Source organism: Fringilla coelebs, assembly GCF_963513975.1.
Source record: "Fringilla coelebs genome assembly, chromosome: 35".
In the NCBI taxonomy this organism is placed as follows: domain Eukaryota; kingdom Metazoa; phylum Chordata; class Aves; order Passeriformes; family Fringillidae; genus Fringilla; species Fringilla coelebs.
The window spans coordinates 835041-851136 of NC_140061.1; the positions used below are offsets into that span (position 1 = coordinate 835041).

A 16096-nucleotide genomic window follows, 5' to 3' on the forward strand; every position below is an offset into this window, starting at 1 on the left:
GGGGAAATTTGGGACATTTTTGTGGAATTTTTGGGGATTTTTTGTGGAATTTTGGGGACATTTTGAGGGATTTGGGGCCATTTAGGGGGAGGGGCAGCCCTGCCGGGGGGGGGCGGCGCTGCCAGGGAGACCAGAGGTGAGTGAGACCCAAATTTGGGGGATTTTGGGGGGTTTTGGGGGGTTTAGAGAATTTTTTGGGAAATTTTGGGACATTTTGGGGATTTTTTGTGGAATTTTTGGGGCTTTTTTGGGACTTTTTGGGGAATTTTTAGGACATTTTGGGGCATTTTTGGGAAATTTTGGGAATTTGGGGGGAATTTTGGGACATTTTGGGGACATTTTGGGGACAATTTGGGGCTTTTTTGTGGAATTTTTGGGACATTTTTGGGCATTTTTGAGGAATTTTGGGGACTTTTTGGGAATTTTTGGGACATTTTATGGAGATTTGGGGCCATTTTGGGGCCATTTTGGGGGAGGGGCAGCCCTGCCAGGGCGACCAGAGGTGGGTGAGACCCAAATTCGGGAGATTTTGGGGAATTTTGGGGGGTTTGGGGTTTTTTGGGGGCTTTGGGGGGGTTGGGGAAATTTTTGGGGAATTTTTGGGACATTTTGGGGATTTTTTGTGGAATTTTTGGGGCTTTTTTGGGACTTTTTGGGGAATTTTTAGGACATTTTGGGGCATTTTGGGGAATTTTTGGGGAATTTGGGGGGAATTTTTGGGGCATTTTTGGGACATTTTGGGGAATTTTGGGACATTTTGGGGAACTTTTGTGGAATTTTGGGACATTTTGGGACATTTTGGGGATTTTTTTGTGGAATTTTTGGGATATTTTGGGGAATTTTGGGATATTTTATAGAGATTTGGGGACATTTTGGGGAATTTTGGGAATTTTGGGGAATTTTGGGGATTTTTTGGGGAATTTTGGGGAATTTTGGGGCATTTTGGGGATTTTTTGTGGAATTTGAGGGACATTTTTGGGACATTTTGAGGGAATTTTTGGGACATTTTGTGGAATTTTGGGGATATTTTGGGGATTTTTTGTGGAATTTTCGGGAGATTTTGGGACATTTTGGGGAATTTTTGGGGAATTTGGGGGAATTTTTGGGACATTTTGGGGAATTTTGGGGCATTTTTGGGACATTTTGTGGAATTTTGGGGCATTTTTGGGGCATTTTTACGACATTTAGGGGGAGGGGCAGCCCTGCCGGGGGGGGCGGCGCTGCCAGGGCGACCAGAGGTGGGTGAGACCCAATTTGGGGGAGTTTGGGGAATTTTGGGCGGTTTGGGGCTTTTTGGGGGGTTTGAGGGGGTTTGGGGGGGGTTAAAGAATTTTTTGGGATTTTTTGTGGAATTTTTGTGGAATTTTTGGGGCATTTTTGAGGAATTTTTGGGAATTTTTGGGGCATTTTGGGGAATTTTTGGGGCATTTTTGGGCACTTTTAGGGAATTTTCGGGGGAATTTTTGAGGAATTTTTGGGGCATTTTTGGGAAATTTTGGGGATTTTTTGGGGAATTTTTGGGACATTTTGGGGACATTTTGGGGAATTTTGAGGACATCTTGGGGGAGGGGCAGCCCTGCCGGGGGGGGCGGCGCTGCCAGGGCGACCAGAGGTGGGTGAGACACAAATTTGGGGGAGTTTGGGAAATTTTGGGGGGGTTGGGGAATTTTGGGGGGTTTGAGGGGGTTTGGGGGGGGTTAGAGAATTTTTGGGGATTTTTTGTGGAATTTTTGGGGCATTTTTGTGGAATTTTTGGGGAATTTGGGGGAATTTTTGGGGATATTTTGGGGCATTTTGAGGGATTTGGGGACATTTTGGGGCATTTTGAGGAATTTTTGGGAAATTTTCGGAGACTTTGGGAAATTTTGGGGCTTTTTTTGGGGCATTTGGGGGATTTTTTGTGGAATTTTGGGACATTTTGGGACATTTTGAGCGATTTTGGGACATTCTGGGGAATTTTGGGGAAATTTGGGACATTTTTGTGGAATTTTGGGGATTTTTTGTGGAATTTTGGGGCATTTTGGGGGCATTTTGGGGATGTTTTGTGGAATTTTGGGGGCATTTTGGGACATTTTGAGGACATTTTGGGGGAGGGGCAGCCCTGCCGGGGGGGGCGGCGCTGCCAGGGCGACCAGAGGTGGGTGAGACCCAATTTGGGGGATTTTGGGGAATTTTGGGGGGTTTTGGGGGGTTTAGAGAATTTTTTGGGAAATTTTGGGACATTTTGGGGATTTTTTGTGGAATTTTTGGGGCTTTTTTGGGACTTTTTGGGGAATTTTTAGGACATTTTGGGGCATTTTTGGGAAATTTTGGGAATTTTGGGGGAATTTTGGGGCATTTTTGGGACATTTTGGGGAATTTTGGGACATTTTGGGGAATTTTTGTGGAATTTTGGGACATTTTGGGGATTTTTTTGTGGAATTTTTGGGATATTTTGGGGAATTTTGGGATATTTTATGGAGATTTGGGGACATTTTGGGGAATTTTGGGACTTTTTGGGGAATTTTGGGGATTTTTTGGGGAATTTTTGGGACATTTTGGGGAATTTTGGGGCATTTTGGGGAATTTTTGTGGATTTTTTGGGACATTTTGGGGACATTTTTGGGAATTTTGGGGCTTTTTTGGGAGATTTTGGGGAATTTTTGGGGCATTTTGGGGACATTTTGGGCCTTTTTTGGGACATTTTGGGGACATTTTGGGTCATTTTGGGGTGGAATTTCCCCATTTTGGATCATTTTGGGGTAGAATTTCCCCCTTTTGGGCCATTTTGGGGTGGAATTTCTGTAATTTGGGTTATTTTAGGTCATTTTGGGGTGGAATTTCCACATTTTGGGGTAGAATTTCTGTATTTTGGGCCGTTTTGGGATAGAATTTCCCCATTTTGGGATGGAATTTCCCCATTTTGGGCCATTTTGTGTCATTTTGGGCCATTTTGGGGTGGAATTTCCCCATTTTGGGGTAGAATTTCCCCATTTTGGGGTGGAATTTCCCCATTTTGGGGTGGAATTTCCCCATTTTGGGTCATTTTGGGGTGGAATTTCCCCATTTTGGGTCACTTTGGGCCATTTTGTGGTGGAATTTCCCCATTTTGGGGTGGAATTTCCCCATTTTGGGTTTTTTTGTGGGTTTGGGAATTCCAGGACGGATTTTTTGGGAATTCCGACCCCACCCTGACCCCACCCTGACCTTTGACCCCTCTCCCCTCCCCCAGCCTCCTGTTCGGAGCCCTGACCTGCGGCTCGGGCGTGCTGGGGGTGGGGCTGGGGGCGGAGCTTTCGCGCAGGCTCCGCCCCCGCGAGCCCCGGGCGGATCCATTGCTGTGCGCGGGGGGGCTCCTGGGGGGGGCGCCGTGCCTGCTGCTGGCGCTGCTCTGCGCACAGCCCTGCCCCCCCGCCGCCTACGTGAGCACTGGGACCGACTGGGAGGGACTGGGATGAACTGGGACGGACTGGGATGGAACTGGGATGAACTGGGAGGGACTGGGAAGGACTGGGAGGGACTGGGAGGGACTGGGAGGGGGTCTGGGGGGGATTTGAGGGGGTCTGGGGGGGATTTGGGGGCACTGGGAGGGGATTTGGGAGGAGTTTGGGGCACTGGGATGGAACTGGGAGGGACTGGGATGGAACTGGGACAGACTGGGATGGACTGGGATGAACTGGGAGGGACTGGGAGGGGGTTTGGGGGGGATTTGAGGGGGATTTGGGGTCATTGGGAGGCACTGGGAAGGGATTTGGGGAGGGTTCAGGGCACTGGGACGGACTGGGATGGAACTGGGAGGGACTGGGATGGACTGGGACAAACTGGGAGGGGGTTTGGGGGGGATTTGAGGGGGTTTGGGGGGGTCTGGGGGGGATTTGGGGTCATTGGGAGGGACTGGGATGGGGTTTGGGGGGATCTGGGGGGGATTTGGGGGGGGTTCGGAGCACTGGGATGGAACTGGGACAGACTGGGATGGACTGGGAGGGACTGGGACAAACTGGGAGGGACTGGGATGGAACTGGGAGGGGGTCTGGGGGGGATTTGGGGTCATTGGGAGGGACTGGGATGGGGTTTTGGGGGGATCTGGGGGGGATTTGGGGGCACTGGGAAGGGATTTGGGGGGGGGGTTGGGGCACTGGGATGGACTGGGATGGAACTGGGACGGACTGGGATGGACTGGGAGGGACTGGGATGGACTGGGATGGACTGGGAGAAACTGGGATGGAACTGGGAGGGACTAGGAGGGGGGCTGGGGGGGATTTGAGGGGGTCTGGGGGGGATTTGAGGGGGTTTGGGAGGGACTGGGATGGGGTTTGGGGGGGATTTGGGGGGGGTTCGGGGCACTGGGAGGGACTGGGATGGAACTGGGAGGGACTGGGATGGACTGGGAGGGACTGGGAGGGGGTCTGGGGGGGATTTGAGGGGGTCTGGGGGGGGATTTGGGGTCATTGGGATGGACTGGGATGGGGTTTTGGGGGGATCTGGGGGGGATTTGGGGGGGGGTCAGGGCACTGGGATGGACTGGGAGGGACTGGGATGGAACTGGGATGGACTGGGATGAACTGGGATGGAACTGGGAGGGACTGGGAGGGGGTCTGGGGGGGATTTGAGGGGGTTTGGGGGGGATTTGAGGGGGATTTGGGGTCATTTAGGGGCACTGGGAGGGGATTTGGGGGGGGTTCGGGGCACTGGGACGGACTGGGATGAACTGGAATGGACTGGGATGGAACTGGGATGGACTGGGAGGGACTGGGAGGGGGTCTGGGGGGGATTTGAGGGGGTCTGGGGGGGATTTGGGGTCCCTGGGGGCTCCTGGGGGGGCCGCCGTGCCTGCTGCTGGCGCTGCTCTGCGCACAGCCCTGCCCCCCCGCCGCCTACGTGAGCACTGGGAGGGACTGGGAGGGACTGGGACAAACTGGGAGGGGGTCTGGGGGGGGTTTGAGGGGGTCTGGGGGCGATTTGGGGTCATTGGGAGGAACTGGGATGGGGTTTTGGGGGGATCTGGGGGGGATTTGGGGGGGATTCGGGGCACTGGGAGGGACTGGGATGGAACTGGGAAGGGAACTGGGAGGGGCTGGGATGGACTGGGAGGGACTGGGATGGGACTGGGAGGGACTGGGATGGACTGGGATGGACTGGGATGGGACTGGGAGGGACTGGGATGGAACTGGGATGGACCGGGACAAACTGGGAGGGACTGGGATGAACTGGGAGGGACTGGGAGAGGGTCTGGGGGGGATTTGAGGGCACTGGGAGGGGATTTGGGGGGGGTTCAGGGTACTGGGACGGACTGGGATGGGACTGGGAAGGGAACTGGGAGGGACTGGGAGGGACTGGGATGGAACTGGGAGGGACTGGGATGAACTGGGAGGGACTGGGAGGAACTGGGAGGGACTGGGGGGGACTGGGAAGGGAACTGGGATGGGGTTTGGGGTCACTGGGGGTCGCTGGGATGAACTGGGAGCAAACTGGGAGGGGGTTTGGGATAAACTGGGCTAGACTGGGAGCAAACTGGGCTGAACTGGGAGCTCACTGGGAGGTTACTGGGCTGAACTGGGAGCTCACTGGGATGGACTGGGCTGAACTGGGAGGTTACTGGGCTGAACTGGGCTAAACTGGGAGCCCAGCCCGCCCCTCCCCCGCAGGTTTTCATCTTCCTGGGGGAGACGCTGCTGTCCCTGAACTGGGAGCACTGGGATGGACTGGGAGGCACTGGGAGGTTACTGGGATGGACTGGGAGCTCACTGGGAGGTTACTGGGCTGAACTGGGATGAACTGGTCTGAACTGGGAGCCCAGCCCGCCCCTCCCCCGCAGGTTTTCATCTTCCTGGGGGAGACGCTGCTGTCCCTGAACTGGGCCATCGTGGCCGACATCTTACTGGTGAGACTGGGACGGACTGGGAGGGACTGGGACGGACTGGGAGGGACTGGGGGGGACTGGGAGGGACTGGGGGGGACTGGGAATGGGGCTGGGAGGGACTGGGATGGACTGGGAGGGACTGGGACGGACTTGGAGGGACTGGGGGGGACTGGGAATGGGGCTGGGAGGGACTGGGATGGACTGGGGGGGACTGGGAATGGACTGGGAGGGACTGGGATGGACTGGGGGGGACTGGGAGGGACTGGGATGGAACTGGGAGGGACTGGGATGGACTGGGAGGAACTGGGATGGGACTGGACTGTTACTGGGATGGACTGGGATGAACTGGTATGGATTGGGAGGTCACTGGGATGAACTGGGATGGATTGGGAGGTTACTGGGATGAACTGGGATGGACTGGGAGGTTAGTGGGATGGACTGGGATGAACTGGGATGGACTGGGAGGTTACTGGGATGAACTGGGATGGACTGGGAGGTTACTGGGATGAACTGGGAGGTTACTGGGATGAACTGGGAGGTCACTGGGATGGAATGGGATGGACTGGGAGGTCACTGGGATGAACTGGGATGGACTGGGAGGTCACTGGGATGAACTGGGATGAACTGGGATGGACTGGGATGGACTGGGAGGTTACTAGGACGAACTGGGATGGACTGGGATGAACTGGGATGTACTGGGATGAACTGGGATGGACTGGGATGAACTGGGATGGACTGGGGTTGAACTGGGATTGAACTTGGATGAACTGGGATGGACTGGGATGAACTGGGATGGACTGGGAGGTTACTGGGATGAACTGGGAGGTTACTGGGATGGACTGGGATGAACTGGGATGGACTGGGAGGTTACTGGGATGGACTGGGATGAACTGGGATGGACTGGGAGGTTACTGGGATGGACTGGGATGGATTGGGAGGTTACTGGGATGGACTGGGAGGTTACTGGGATGAACTGGGAGGTTACTGGGATGGACTGGGATGAACTGGGATGGACTGGGAGGTTACTGGGATGGACTGGGATGGATTGGGAGGTTACTGGGATGGACTGGGAGGTTACTGGGATGAACTGGGAGGTCACTGGGATGGAATGGGATGAACTGGGAGGTCACTGGGATGGACTGGGAGGTCACTGGGATGAACTGGGATGGAATGGGATGAACTGGGAGGTCACTGGGATGGACTGGGATGGACTGGGAGGTCATTGGGATGAACTGGGATGAACTGGGATGGACTGGGAGGTTACTGGGATGAACTGGGATGGACTGGGAGGTTACTGGGATGAACTGGGATGAACTGGGAGGTTACTGGGCTGTACTGGGCTGTTACTGGCGCCGTCCCAGTGGCTCCCAGTTAATCCCAGTTCCCCCAGTACGTGGTGCCCCCCGGGCGCCGCTCCACTGGGATGGACTGGGACTGAACTGGGATGAACTGGGATGGACTGGGAGGTTACTGGGATGGACTGGGAGGTCACTGGGATGGATTGGGAGCTTACTGGGATGAACTGGGGTTGAACTGGGATGAACTGGGAGGTTACTGGGCTGTACTGGGCTGTCCCTGGCGCCGTCCCAGTGGCTCCCAGTTAATCCCAGTTTGCCCAGTACGTGGTGCCCCCCGGGCGCCGCTCCACGGCCGAGGCGCTGCAGATCGTGGCCTCCCATTTACTGGGAGACGCTGGGAGCCCCTACCTGGTGGGACTGGTGAGACTGGGAGGGACTGGGAGGGACTGGGACGGACTGGGATGGACTGGGATGGACTGGGATGGGACTGGGAGGGACTGGGAGGGACTGGGAGGGACTGGGAGGGACTGGGAGGGACTGGGATGGACTGGGAGGGACAGGGAGGGACTGGGATGGGACTGGGATGGGACTGGGAGGGACTGGGAGGGACTGGGAGGGACTGGGAGGGACTGGGATGGGACTGGGAGGGACTGGGATGGACTGGGAGGGACTGGGATGGACTGGGAGGGACTGGGATGGGACTGGGAGGGGACTGGGAATGGGACTGGGAGGGACTGGGAGGGACTGGGGGGGACTGGGGGGGAACTGGGAGGGACTGGGAGGGGACTGGGATGGACTGGGAGGGACAGGGAGGGACTGGGATGGGACTGGGATGGGACTGGGAGGGACTGGGAGGGACTGGGAGGGACTGGGAGGGACTGGGATGGGACTGGGAGGGACTGGGATGGACTGGGAGGGACTGGGATGGACTGGGAGGGACTGGGATGGGACTGGGAGGGGACTGGGAATGGGACTGGGAGGGACTGGGAGGGACTGGGGGGGACTGGGGGGGAACTGGGAGGGACTGGGAGGGGACTGGGATGGACTGGGATGGGACTGGGATAAACTGGGATGGACTGGGAGGGGACTGGGATGGACTGGGAGGGACTGGGATGGGACTGGGAGGGACTGGGAGGGGACTGGGAGGGACTGGGATGAACTGGGATGGACTGGGAAGGACTGGGAGGGACTGGGAGGGACTGGGAGGGACTGGGATGGACTGGGATGGGACTGGGAGGGACTGGGATGGACTGGGAGGGACTGGGATGGACTGGGATAAACTGGGATGGGACTGGGAGGGAACTGGGAATGGACTGGGATGGAACTGGGAGGGACTGGGGGGGACTAGGATAAACTGGGATGGGACTGGGAGGGACTGGGATCAAACTGGGAGGGGATTGGGCCCATACTGGGAGGGCACCGGGTCCTTACCAGGCCATACTGGGAGCACTGGGAGGGGCGGGGCCTGCTCCCCACACGGCGTTCCCGCCTTTTTGTGGCCCCGCCCCCTCCGTTGAGTGTCACCCGGGGGGGCGGGGCCTCTGTGAGGGCTGGGAAGGTACCGAGGCCATAGTGGGAGAGCACTGGGGCCATACTGGGAGCACTGGGGCCATACTGGGAGAACTGGGGCCATACTGGGAGCACTGGGGAGCCATTGTGGCCCAAACTGGGAGGGCACAGGGTCCATACTGGGAGCACTGGGAGGGGCGGGGCCTGCTCCCCTCACACCGTTCCCGCCTTTTTGTTGAGTGACACCCGGGGGGGCGGGGCCTCTGTGAGGGCTGGGAAGGTACCGAGGCCAAACTGGGAGCTCTGGGGCCATACTGGGAGCTCTGGGGCAATACTGGGAGCACTGGGGCCATACTGGGAGCACTGGGGCCATACTGGGGGCACCGGGGCCATACTGGGAGCACTGGGAGAGCACCAGGGCCAAACTGGGAGCACCGGGGCCATACTGGGAGCTCTGGGGCCATACTGGGAGCACTGGGAGAGCACCAGGACCATACTGGGAGCACTGGGAGGCTCTGGGGCCATGCTGGGAGCACCGGGCCTGCTCCCCTCACGGCGTTCCCGCCTTTTTGTGGCCCCGCCCCCTCAGTTGAGTGACACCCGGGGGGGGCGGGGCCTCTGTGAGGGCTGGGAGAGCACTGGGGCCATACTGGGAGCACCAGGACCATACTGGGAGCACTGGGGAGCCGTTGTGGCCCAAACTGGGAGCACTGGGGCCATACTGGGAGCACTGGGAGGGGCGGGGCCCGCTCCCCTCACACCCTTCCCGCCTTTTTGTGGCCCCGCCCCCTCTGTTGAGTGACACCCTGGGGGGTGGGGCCTCCGTGAGGGCTGGGAAGGTACCGAGGCCATACTGGGAGCACTGGGGCCATACTGGGAGCACCGGGGCCATACTGGGAGCACCAGGACCATACTGGGAGCACTGGGGAGCCGTTGTGGCCCAAACTGGGAGGGCACCGGGTCCATACTGGGAGCACTGGGAGGGGCGGGGCCTGCTCCCCTCAGGCCCTGCTCCCCTCACGGCGTTCCCGCCTTTTTGTGGCCCCGCCCCCTCCATTGAGTGACACCCGGGGGGCGGGGCCTCTGTGAGGGCTGGGAAGGTACCGGGGCCATACTGGGAGCACTGGGGCCATACTGGGAGCACTGGGGAGCCATTGTGGCCCAAACTGGGAGCACTGGGGCCATACTGGGAGCACTGGGAGGGGCAGGGCCTGCTCCCCTCACGCCGTTCCCGCCTTTTTGTGGCCCCGCCCCCTCAGTTGAGTGACACCCTGGGGGGTGGGGCCTCTGTGAGGGCTGGGAAGGTACCGGGGCCATACTGGGAGGGCTCTGGGACCATACTGGGGCCATACTGGGAGCACTGGGGCCATACTGGGAGAGCACCAGGACCTTACTGGGAGCACTGGGGAGCCATTGTGGTCCATACTGGGAGCACTGGGAGGGGCGGGGCCTGCTCCCCTCATGCCGTTCCTGCCTTTTTGTTGAGTGACACCCTGGGGGGGGCGGGGCCTCTGTGAGGGCTGGGAAGGTACCGAGGCCAAACTGGGAGCACCAGGACCATACTGGGAGCACTGGGAGAGCACCAGGACCATACTGGGAGCACTGGGAGGGGCGGGGCCTGCTCCCAGTATGGCCGTTGTGGCCCAAACTGGGGGGAGCCCCGGGCCCGCTCCCCTCAGCCCCTCACCTGCGGCCTCAGGTGAGCGACGCCCTGGGCGGAGGAGCCGCCGCCATCTCGTACCAGCGCGGGGCCGGGGCGCTGCTGCGGGCGCTGCTGCTGCTGCCGTTCGCCGCCGCCCTGGGCGGAGCCGCGTTCCTGGCCGCCGGCAACTCCCTGCCCCGGGACCGGCGGAGGGCCCGGCGGGAGGCCCGAGGTGAGGGAGCGGGGAAGGGAGGGAGGGAGGGGAGGGGAATGGAGGGAGGGGTGAGGGGAAGGGAGGGGATGGAAGGAGGGGAATGGAGGGAGGAGTGAGGGGATGGAGGGGATGGGGAGAGGAGTGAGGGGATGGAGGGAGGAGTGAGGGGATGGAGGGGATGGAGGGAGGAGTGAGGGGAAGGGAGGGGAATGGAGGGAGGGGAATGGAGAGAGGAGTGAGGTAATGGAGGAAGGGGATGGAGGGAGAAGTGAGGGGAGTGGGGAGAGGAGTGAGGGGAAGGGAGGGGATGGAGGGAGAGGAGTGAGGGGAATGGAGGGGATGAGGGGAGAGGGCGGCCATTGGTGAGGGGAGGACTGAGGGGGGATGAGGGAGAGAGCGCCCCCTGGTGGACGGGAGGACTGAGGGGATGGGGGAGAGGAGGCGCCCCCTGGTGGATGGGAGGACTGAGGGGGAATGGAGGGGATGGGGGGGAGGAGGCGCCCCCTGGTGGACGGGAGGACTGAGGGGGAATGGAGGGGATGGGGAGAGGAGGCGCCCCCTGGTGGACGGGAGGACTGAGGGGAAATGGAGGGGATGGGGGAGAGGAGGCGCCCCCTGGTGGGCGGGAGGACTGAGGGGGAATGGAGGGGATGGGGGAGAGGAGGCGCCCCCTGGTGGACGGGAGGACTGAGGGGATGGGGGAGAGGAGGCGCCCCCTGGTGGACGGGAGGACTGAGGGGATGGGGGGGAGGGGCTGCCCTTCGAGAGAACGCCTACGGAACCTTCTGGAATCCCTGGAGAACTTGTGCGGAACCTTCTAGAACGCACACACATACACAGACACACACACCCCCGTAGAACCCCGTGGAACCTTCTAGAAACTCCCACAGAACCCCCCACAGAACCTTCTGGAACCCCATAGAACCTTCCCCCCCCTTCCCCTGAACCTTCCAGATACCCATGGAACCTTCTAGAAACTCCCACAGAATCCCCTTAGAACCTTCTGGAACCCCCACGGAACCTTCCAGAACCCCATGGAATCTCATGGAACCTTCTAGGAACTCCCACAGAATCCCCATAGAACCTTCCAGAACCCCCACAGAACCTTCTGGAACCCCCACAGAATTTTCCTGGGCCGCCCCAGAACCTTCTGGAACCCCCACGGAATATTCCAGAACCCCATGGAATCCCATGGAACCTTCTAGAAACTCCCACAGAATCCCCATAGGTCCTTCCAGAACCCCCATAGAACCCCATGGAACCATCCAGAACCCGATGGAATCCCATGGAGCCTTCTAGAACCCCCACAGAACCTTCCGGAACCCCCATAGAACCCCATGGAGTCCCATGGAACCTTCTAGAACCCCCACAGAATCCCTGTAGATCCTTCCAGAACCCCATGGAACCTTCCGGAAACATCCCCCCCCCACCAAACCTTCCAGAACCCCATGGAATCCCATGGAACCTTCTAGAAATTCCCACGGAATCCTCATAGAACCTTCCAGAACCCCCCCAGAACCTTCCAGAACCCTCATAGAACCTTCCAGAACCCCCATAGAACCTTCCAGAACCCCCCCAGAACCTTCCAGAACCCTCATAGAACCTTCCAGAACCCCCATAGAACGTTCCAGAACCCTCATAGAACCTTCCAGAACCCCATGGAACATTCCAGAACCCCCACAGAACCTTCCAGAACCCCGTGGAACATTCCAGAACCCTCCCCTAGGGCTGCCCCCGGACGGTGACGATGACGACGACGACGACGACGACGCTGAGCCCGGCGCTGACCACTGGAGTGACCACAGGAGTGACCACAGGAGTGACCACAGGAGTGACCACAGGAGTGACCACGGCCGGGACCCCGCGGCCATCGTGGTGCCGCCCGCGGCCGGAGGCCGGACACGGCGCGTGCCGGTGGCCCACGTGCTGGCCTGAGTGACCGCTGAGTGACCGCTGAGTGACCACCTGGGAGTGACCACTGAGTGACCATCTGGGAGTGACCACTGAGTGACCAGTGACCACCTGGGAGTGACCACTGAGTGACCAGTGACCACCTGGGAGTGACCACGTGCTGGCCTGAGTGACCGCTGAGTGACCACTGACCACCCCAGAGTGACCACGTGCTGGCCTGAGTGACCGCTGAGTGACCGCTGAGTGACCACCTGGGAGTGACCACTGAGTGACCAGTGACCACCTGGGAGTGACCATGGACTGGCCTGAGTGACCACTGAGTGACCACTGAGTGACCGCCTGGGAGTGACCACAGAATGACCAGTGACCACCCCAGAGTGACCATGGGCTGGCCTGAGTGACCGCTGAGTGACCACTGAGTGACCACTGACTGCTGAGTGACCACAGAGTGACCAGTGACCATCTGGGAGTGACCATGGAATGGCCTGAGTGACCGCCGAGTGACCACTGACCACCTGGGAGTGACCACATGCTGGCCTGAGTGACCACTGAGTGACCACTGAGTGACCACTGAGTGACCACTGACCACCTGGGAGTGACCACATGCTGGCCTGAGTGACCACTGAGTGACCACTGAGTGACCACTGAGTGACCACTGACCACCCCAGAGTGACCACATGCTGGCTTGAGTGACCACTGACCACCTGGGAGTGACCACCGAGGAGTGACCACCTGGGAGTGACCACCTGAGTGACCACGAGCTGGTCTGAGTGACCACTGACCACCCCAGAGTGACCACAAGCTGGCCTGAGTGACCAGTGACCACCTTGGAGTGACCACCTGAGTGACCACGAGCTGGTCTGAGTGACCACTGACCATCCAGGAGTGACCACTGACCAAGTGACCACCTGAGAGTGACCGAGTGACCGCTGACCACCCAAAAGTGACCACAGCTGTGGTCACTCACTGCAGAGAGTGGACACAGAGTGGACACTGGAGTGGACACTGGAGTGGACATTGGAGTGGACATTGGAGTGGACATTGGAGTGGACACAGAGTGGACATTGGAGTGGACACAGAGTGGACACAGAGTGGACATTGGAGTGGACATTGGAGTGGACATTGGAGTGGACACAGAGTGGACACAGAGTGGACACTGACCAGGCCAGGGGTCACTCACTCCAATTTTTGGGGTCCTGGACTCAGATTTTGGGGTCCCAACCCAAAATTTTGGGACCCCAGCCCCATTTTTGGGGTCTCAGCCCCAAATTTTGGGGTCCCAAATCCAAATTTTGGGGTCCCAACCTGAAATTTTGGGGTCCCTGCCCCATTTTTGGGGTCCCAAATTTAAATTTTGAGGTCCCAACCTGAATTTTTGGGGTCCCAACACCGAATTTTGGGGTCCTGGACTCTGATTTTTGGGTCCCAAACCCCAATTTTGGGGTCCCAAATCCAAATTTTGGGGTCCCAACACCGAATTTTGGGGTCCTGGACTCTGATTTTGGGGTCCCAACCCAAATTTTGGGGTCCTGGACTCTGATTTTGGGGTCCCAAACCCAAATTTTGGGGTCCAAACTCCATTTTTGGGGTCCATACCCCATTTTTGGGGTCCCAATCCACAATTTTGGGGTCTCAGACTCAGATTTTGGGCTCCCAAACCCCAATTTTGGGGTCCCAAACCCAAATTTTGGGGTCCAATCCCCACGCTTGAGACCCCAAACTCAGATTTTGGGACCCCCACTCCCAATTTTGGGGTCTCAACCCAAATTTTTGGGGTCCCAACCCCCAATTTTAGGCTCTCAGACAGAGATTTTGGGGTCCCAAACCCAAATTTTGGGATCCCTTCCCTATTTTTGGGGTCCCAAGCAAAAATTTTGGGCTCCTGGACTCTGATTTTGGGGTCTCAACCCCATTTTTGGGGTCCTAAATTCAGATTTTGGGGTCCCAGTCCCAAATTTTGGGATCTCAACCTCCGATTTTGGGGTTCTCAGTCCACATTTTGGGACCCTGACTCCAAATTTTGGGTCTCAACCCCAGATTTTGGGTCCCAACCCCAAATTTTGGGACCCCAACCCCATTTTTGGGGTCTCAGCCCCACATTTTAGGACCGTGACCCCCAAATTTGGGGGTCCCAGCCCCACATTTTGGGGTCCCAACTCCAGATTTTGGGACCCCGACCCCAAATTTTGGGGTCCTAACCCCAAATTCTGGGGCTAAAACCCCAAATTTTGGGACCCCAGCCCCATTTTTAGGGCCCCCACCCCAAATTTTGGGGTCCCATCCTCAGATTTTGGATCCCTGACCCCAAATTTTGGGGTTCTGAACCCAAATTTTGGGACCCGGCCCCCAATTTTGGGGCCACCACCCCAAATTTTGGGACCTCAGATTCAGATTTTGGGACCCCGACCCCAAATTTCGGGGTCCTGAACCCAAATTCTGGGGCTAAAACCCCCAATTTTGGGACCCCGGCCCCATTTTTGGGACCCTGACCCCAAATTTTGGGGTCCTCAACCCAAATTCTGGGGCCAAAACCCCAAATTTTGGGACCCCAGCCCCATTTTTAGGGCCCCCACCCCAAATTTGGGGGTCCCATCCTCAGATTTTGGATCCCTGACCCCAAATTTTGGGGTTCTGAACCCAAATTTTGGGACCCCGCCCCCAATTTTGGGGCCACCACCCCAAATTTTGGGACCTCAGATTCAGATTTTAGGACCCCGACTCCAAATTTTGGGGTCCTGAACCCAAATTCTGGGGCTAAAACCCCAAATTTTGGGTCCCAACCCCATTTTTGGGGCCCCCACCCCAAATTTGGGGGTCCCATCCTCAGATTTTGGATCCCTGACCCCAAATTTTGGGGTTCTGAACCCAAATTTTAGGGCTAAACCCCCAAATTTTGGGTCCCAACCCCATTTTTGGGACCCCCACCCCAAATTTTGGGGTCCTGAACCCAAATTCTGGGGCCAAAACCCCAAATTTTGGGACCCCAGCCGCATTTTTGGGGCCCTCACCCCAAATTTGGGGTCTCAGACTCAGATTTTGGATCCCTGACCCCAAATTTTGGGACCCCCGCCCCCAATTTTGGGGTCCTGAACCCAAATTTTGGGACCTCAGATTCAGATTTTAGAACCCCGACCCCAAATTTTGGGGGTCCCGACCCCAAATTTTGGGGGTCCCCACCCCAAATTTTGGGACCCCGGCCTCATTTTTAGCCCCCCCCCCATTTTTGGGTCCACCCCACCCAAATTTTGAACTCCCGACCCCAAATTTTGGGTTTAAAACCCCAAATTTTGGGTCCCCACCCCCATTTTTGATCTCCCCGACCCCAAATTCGGGGTTCCCCTCCCCCCCCAATAAAGCCCCGCCCCCCCAAATTTCGGCTGCCGAGTCTCTGTGCGCCCCTCCCCCACCCCGGGCCGCCCTCCCCCACCCCCCCCACGGTTTCCTGCCGCAGCTTCCTGGGGTGGGGGAGGGGCCCCGCGGATTTTTGGGGTGCTCGAGGCGGCGCCGGGGCAGGTTTGGGATTTTTTGGGGGGGTTTTGGGATTTTTGGGGGGGTTTTGGGGGGGTTTGGGATTTTTTTGGGGGGTTTTAGGGGTGTTTGGGGGGTGGGGGAGGGGCGGGATCCTCCAAATTGAGGGGTGGGACCCCAAAAATCGCGGATTGGGGGAGGGGGGGGTTGGGACT

The 16096-nt window shown here is 58.2% G+C and overlaps 1 protein-coding gene across 1 annotated transcript in view; it reads left to right on the forward strand.

Moving 5' to 3' along the window:
* The window catches only part of LOC311164717 (protein spinster homolog 1-like), a gene marked incomplete at its 5' end in the record, with an annotated part of 31288 nt that extends 15519 nt beyond the window's left edge, over positions 1 to 15769 (forward strand). Inside the window, 6 exons of the mRNA XM_084224280.1 lie at positions 2079 to 2137; positions 3212 to 3401; positions 5795 to 5860; positions 7459 to 7557; positions 10346 to 10520; positions 12229 to 15769. Of these exons, the coding sequence (XP_084080406.1) occupies positions 2079 to 2137; positions 3212 to 3401; positions 5795 to 5860; positions 7459 to 7557; positions 10346 to 10520; positions 12229 to 12437 (798 nt within the window). The 3' untranslated portion in view covers positions 12438 to 15769. The remainder of the gene's footprint in view (positions 1 to 2078; positions 2138 to 3211; positions 3402 to 5794; positions 5861 to 7458; positions 7558 to 10345; positions 10521 to 12228) is intronic.
* Positions 15770 to 16096: the final 327 nt, after the last annotated feature.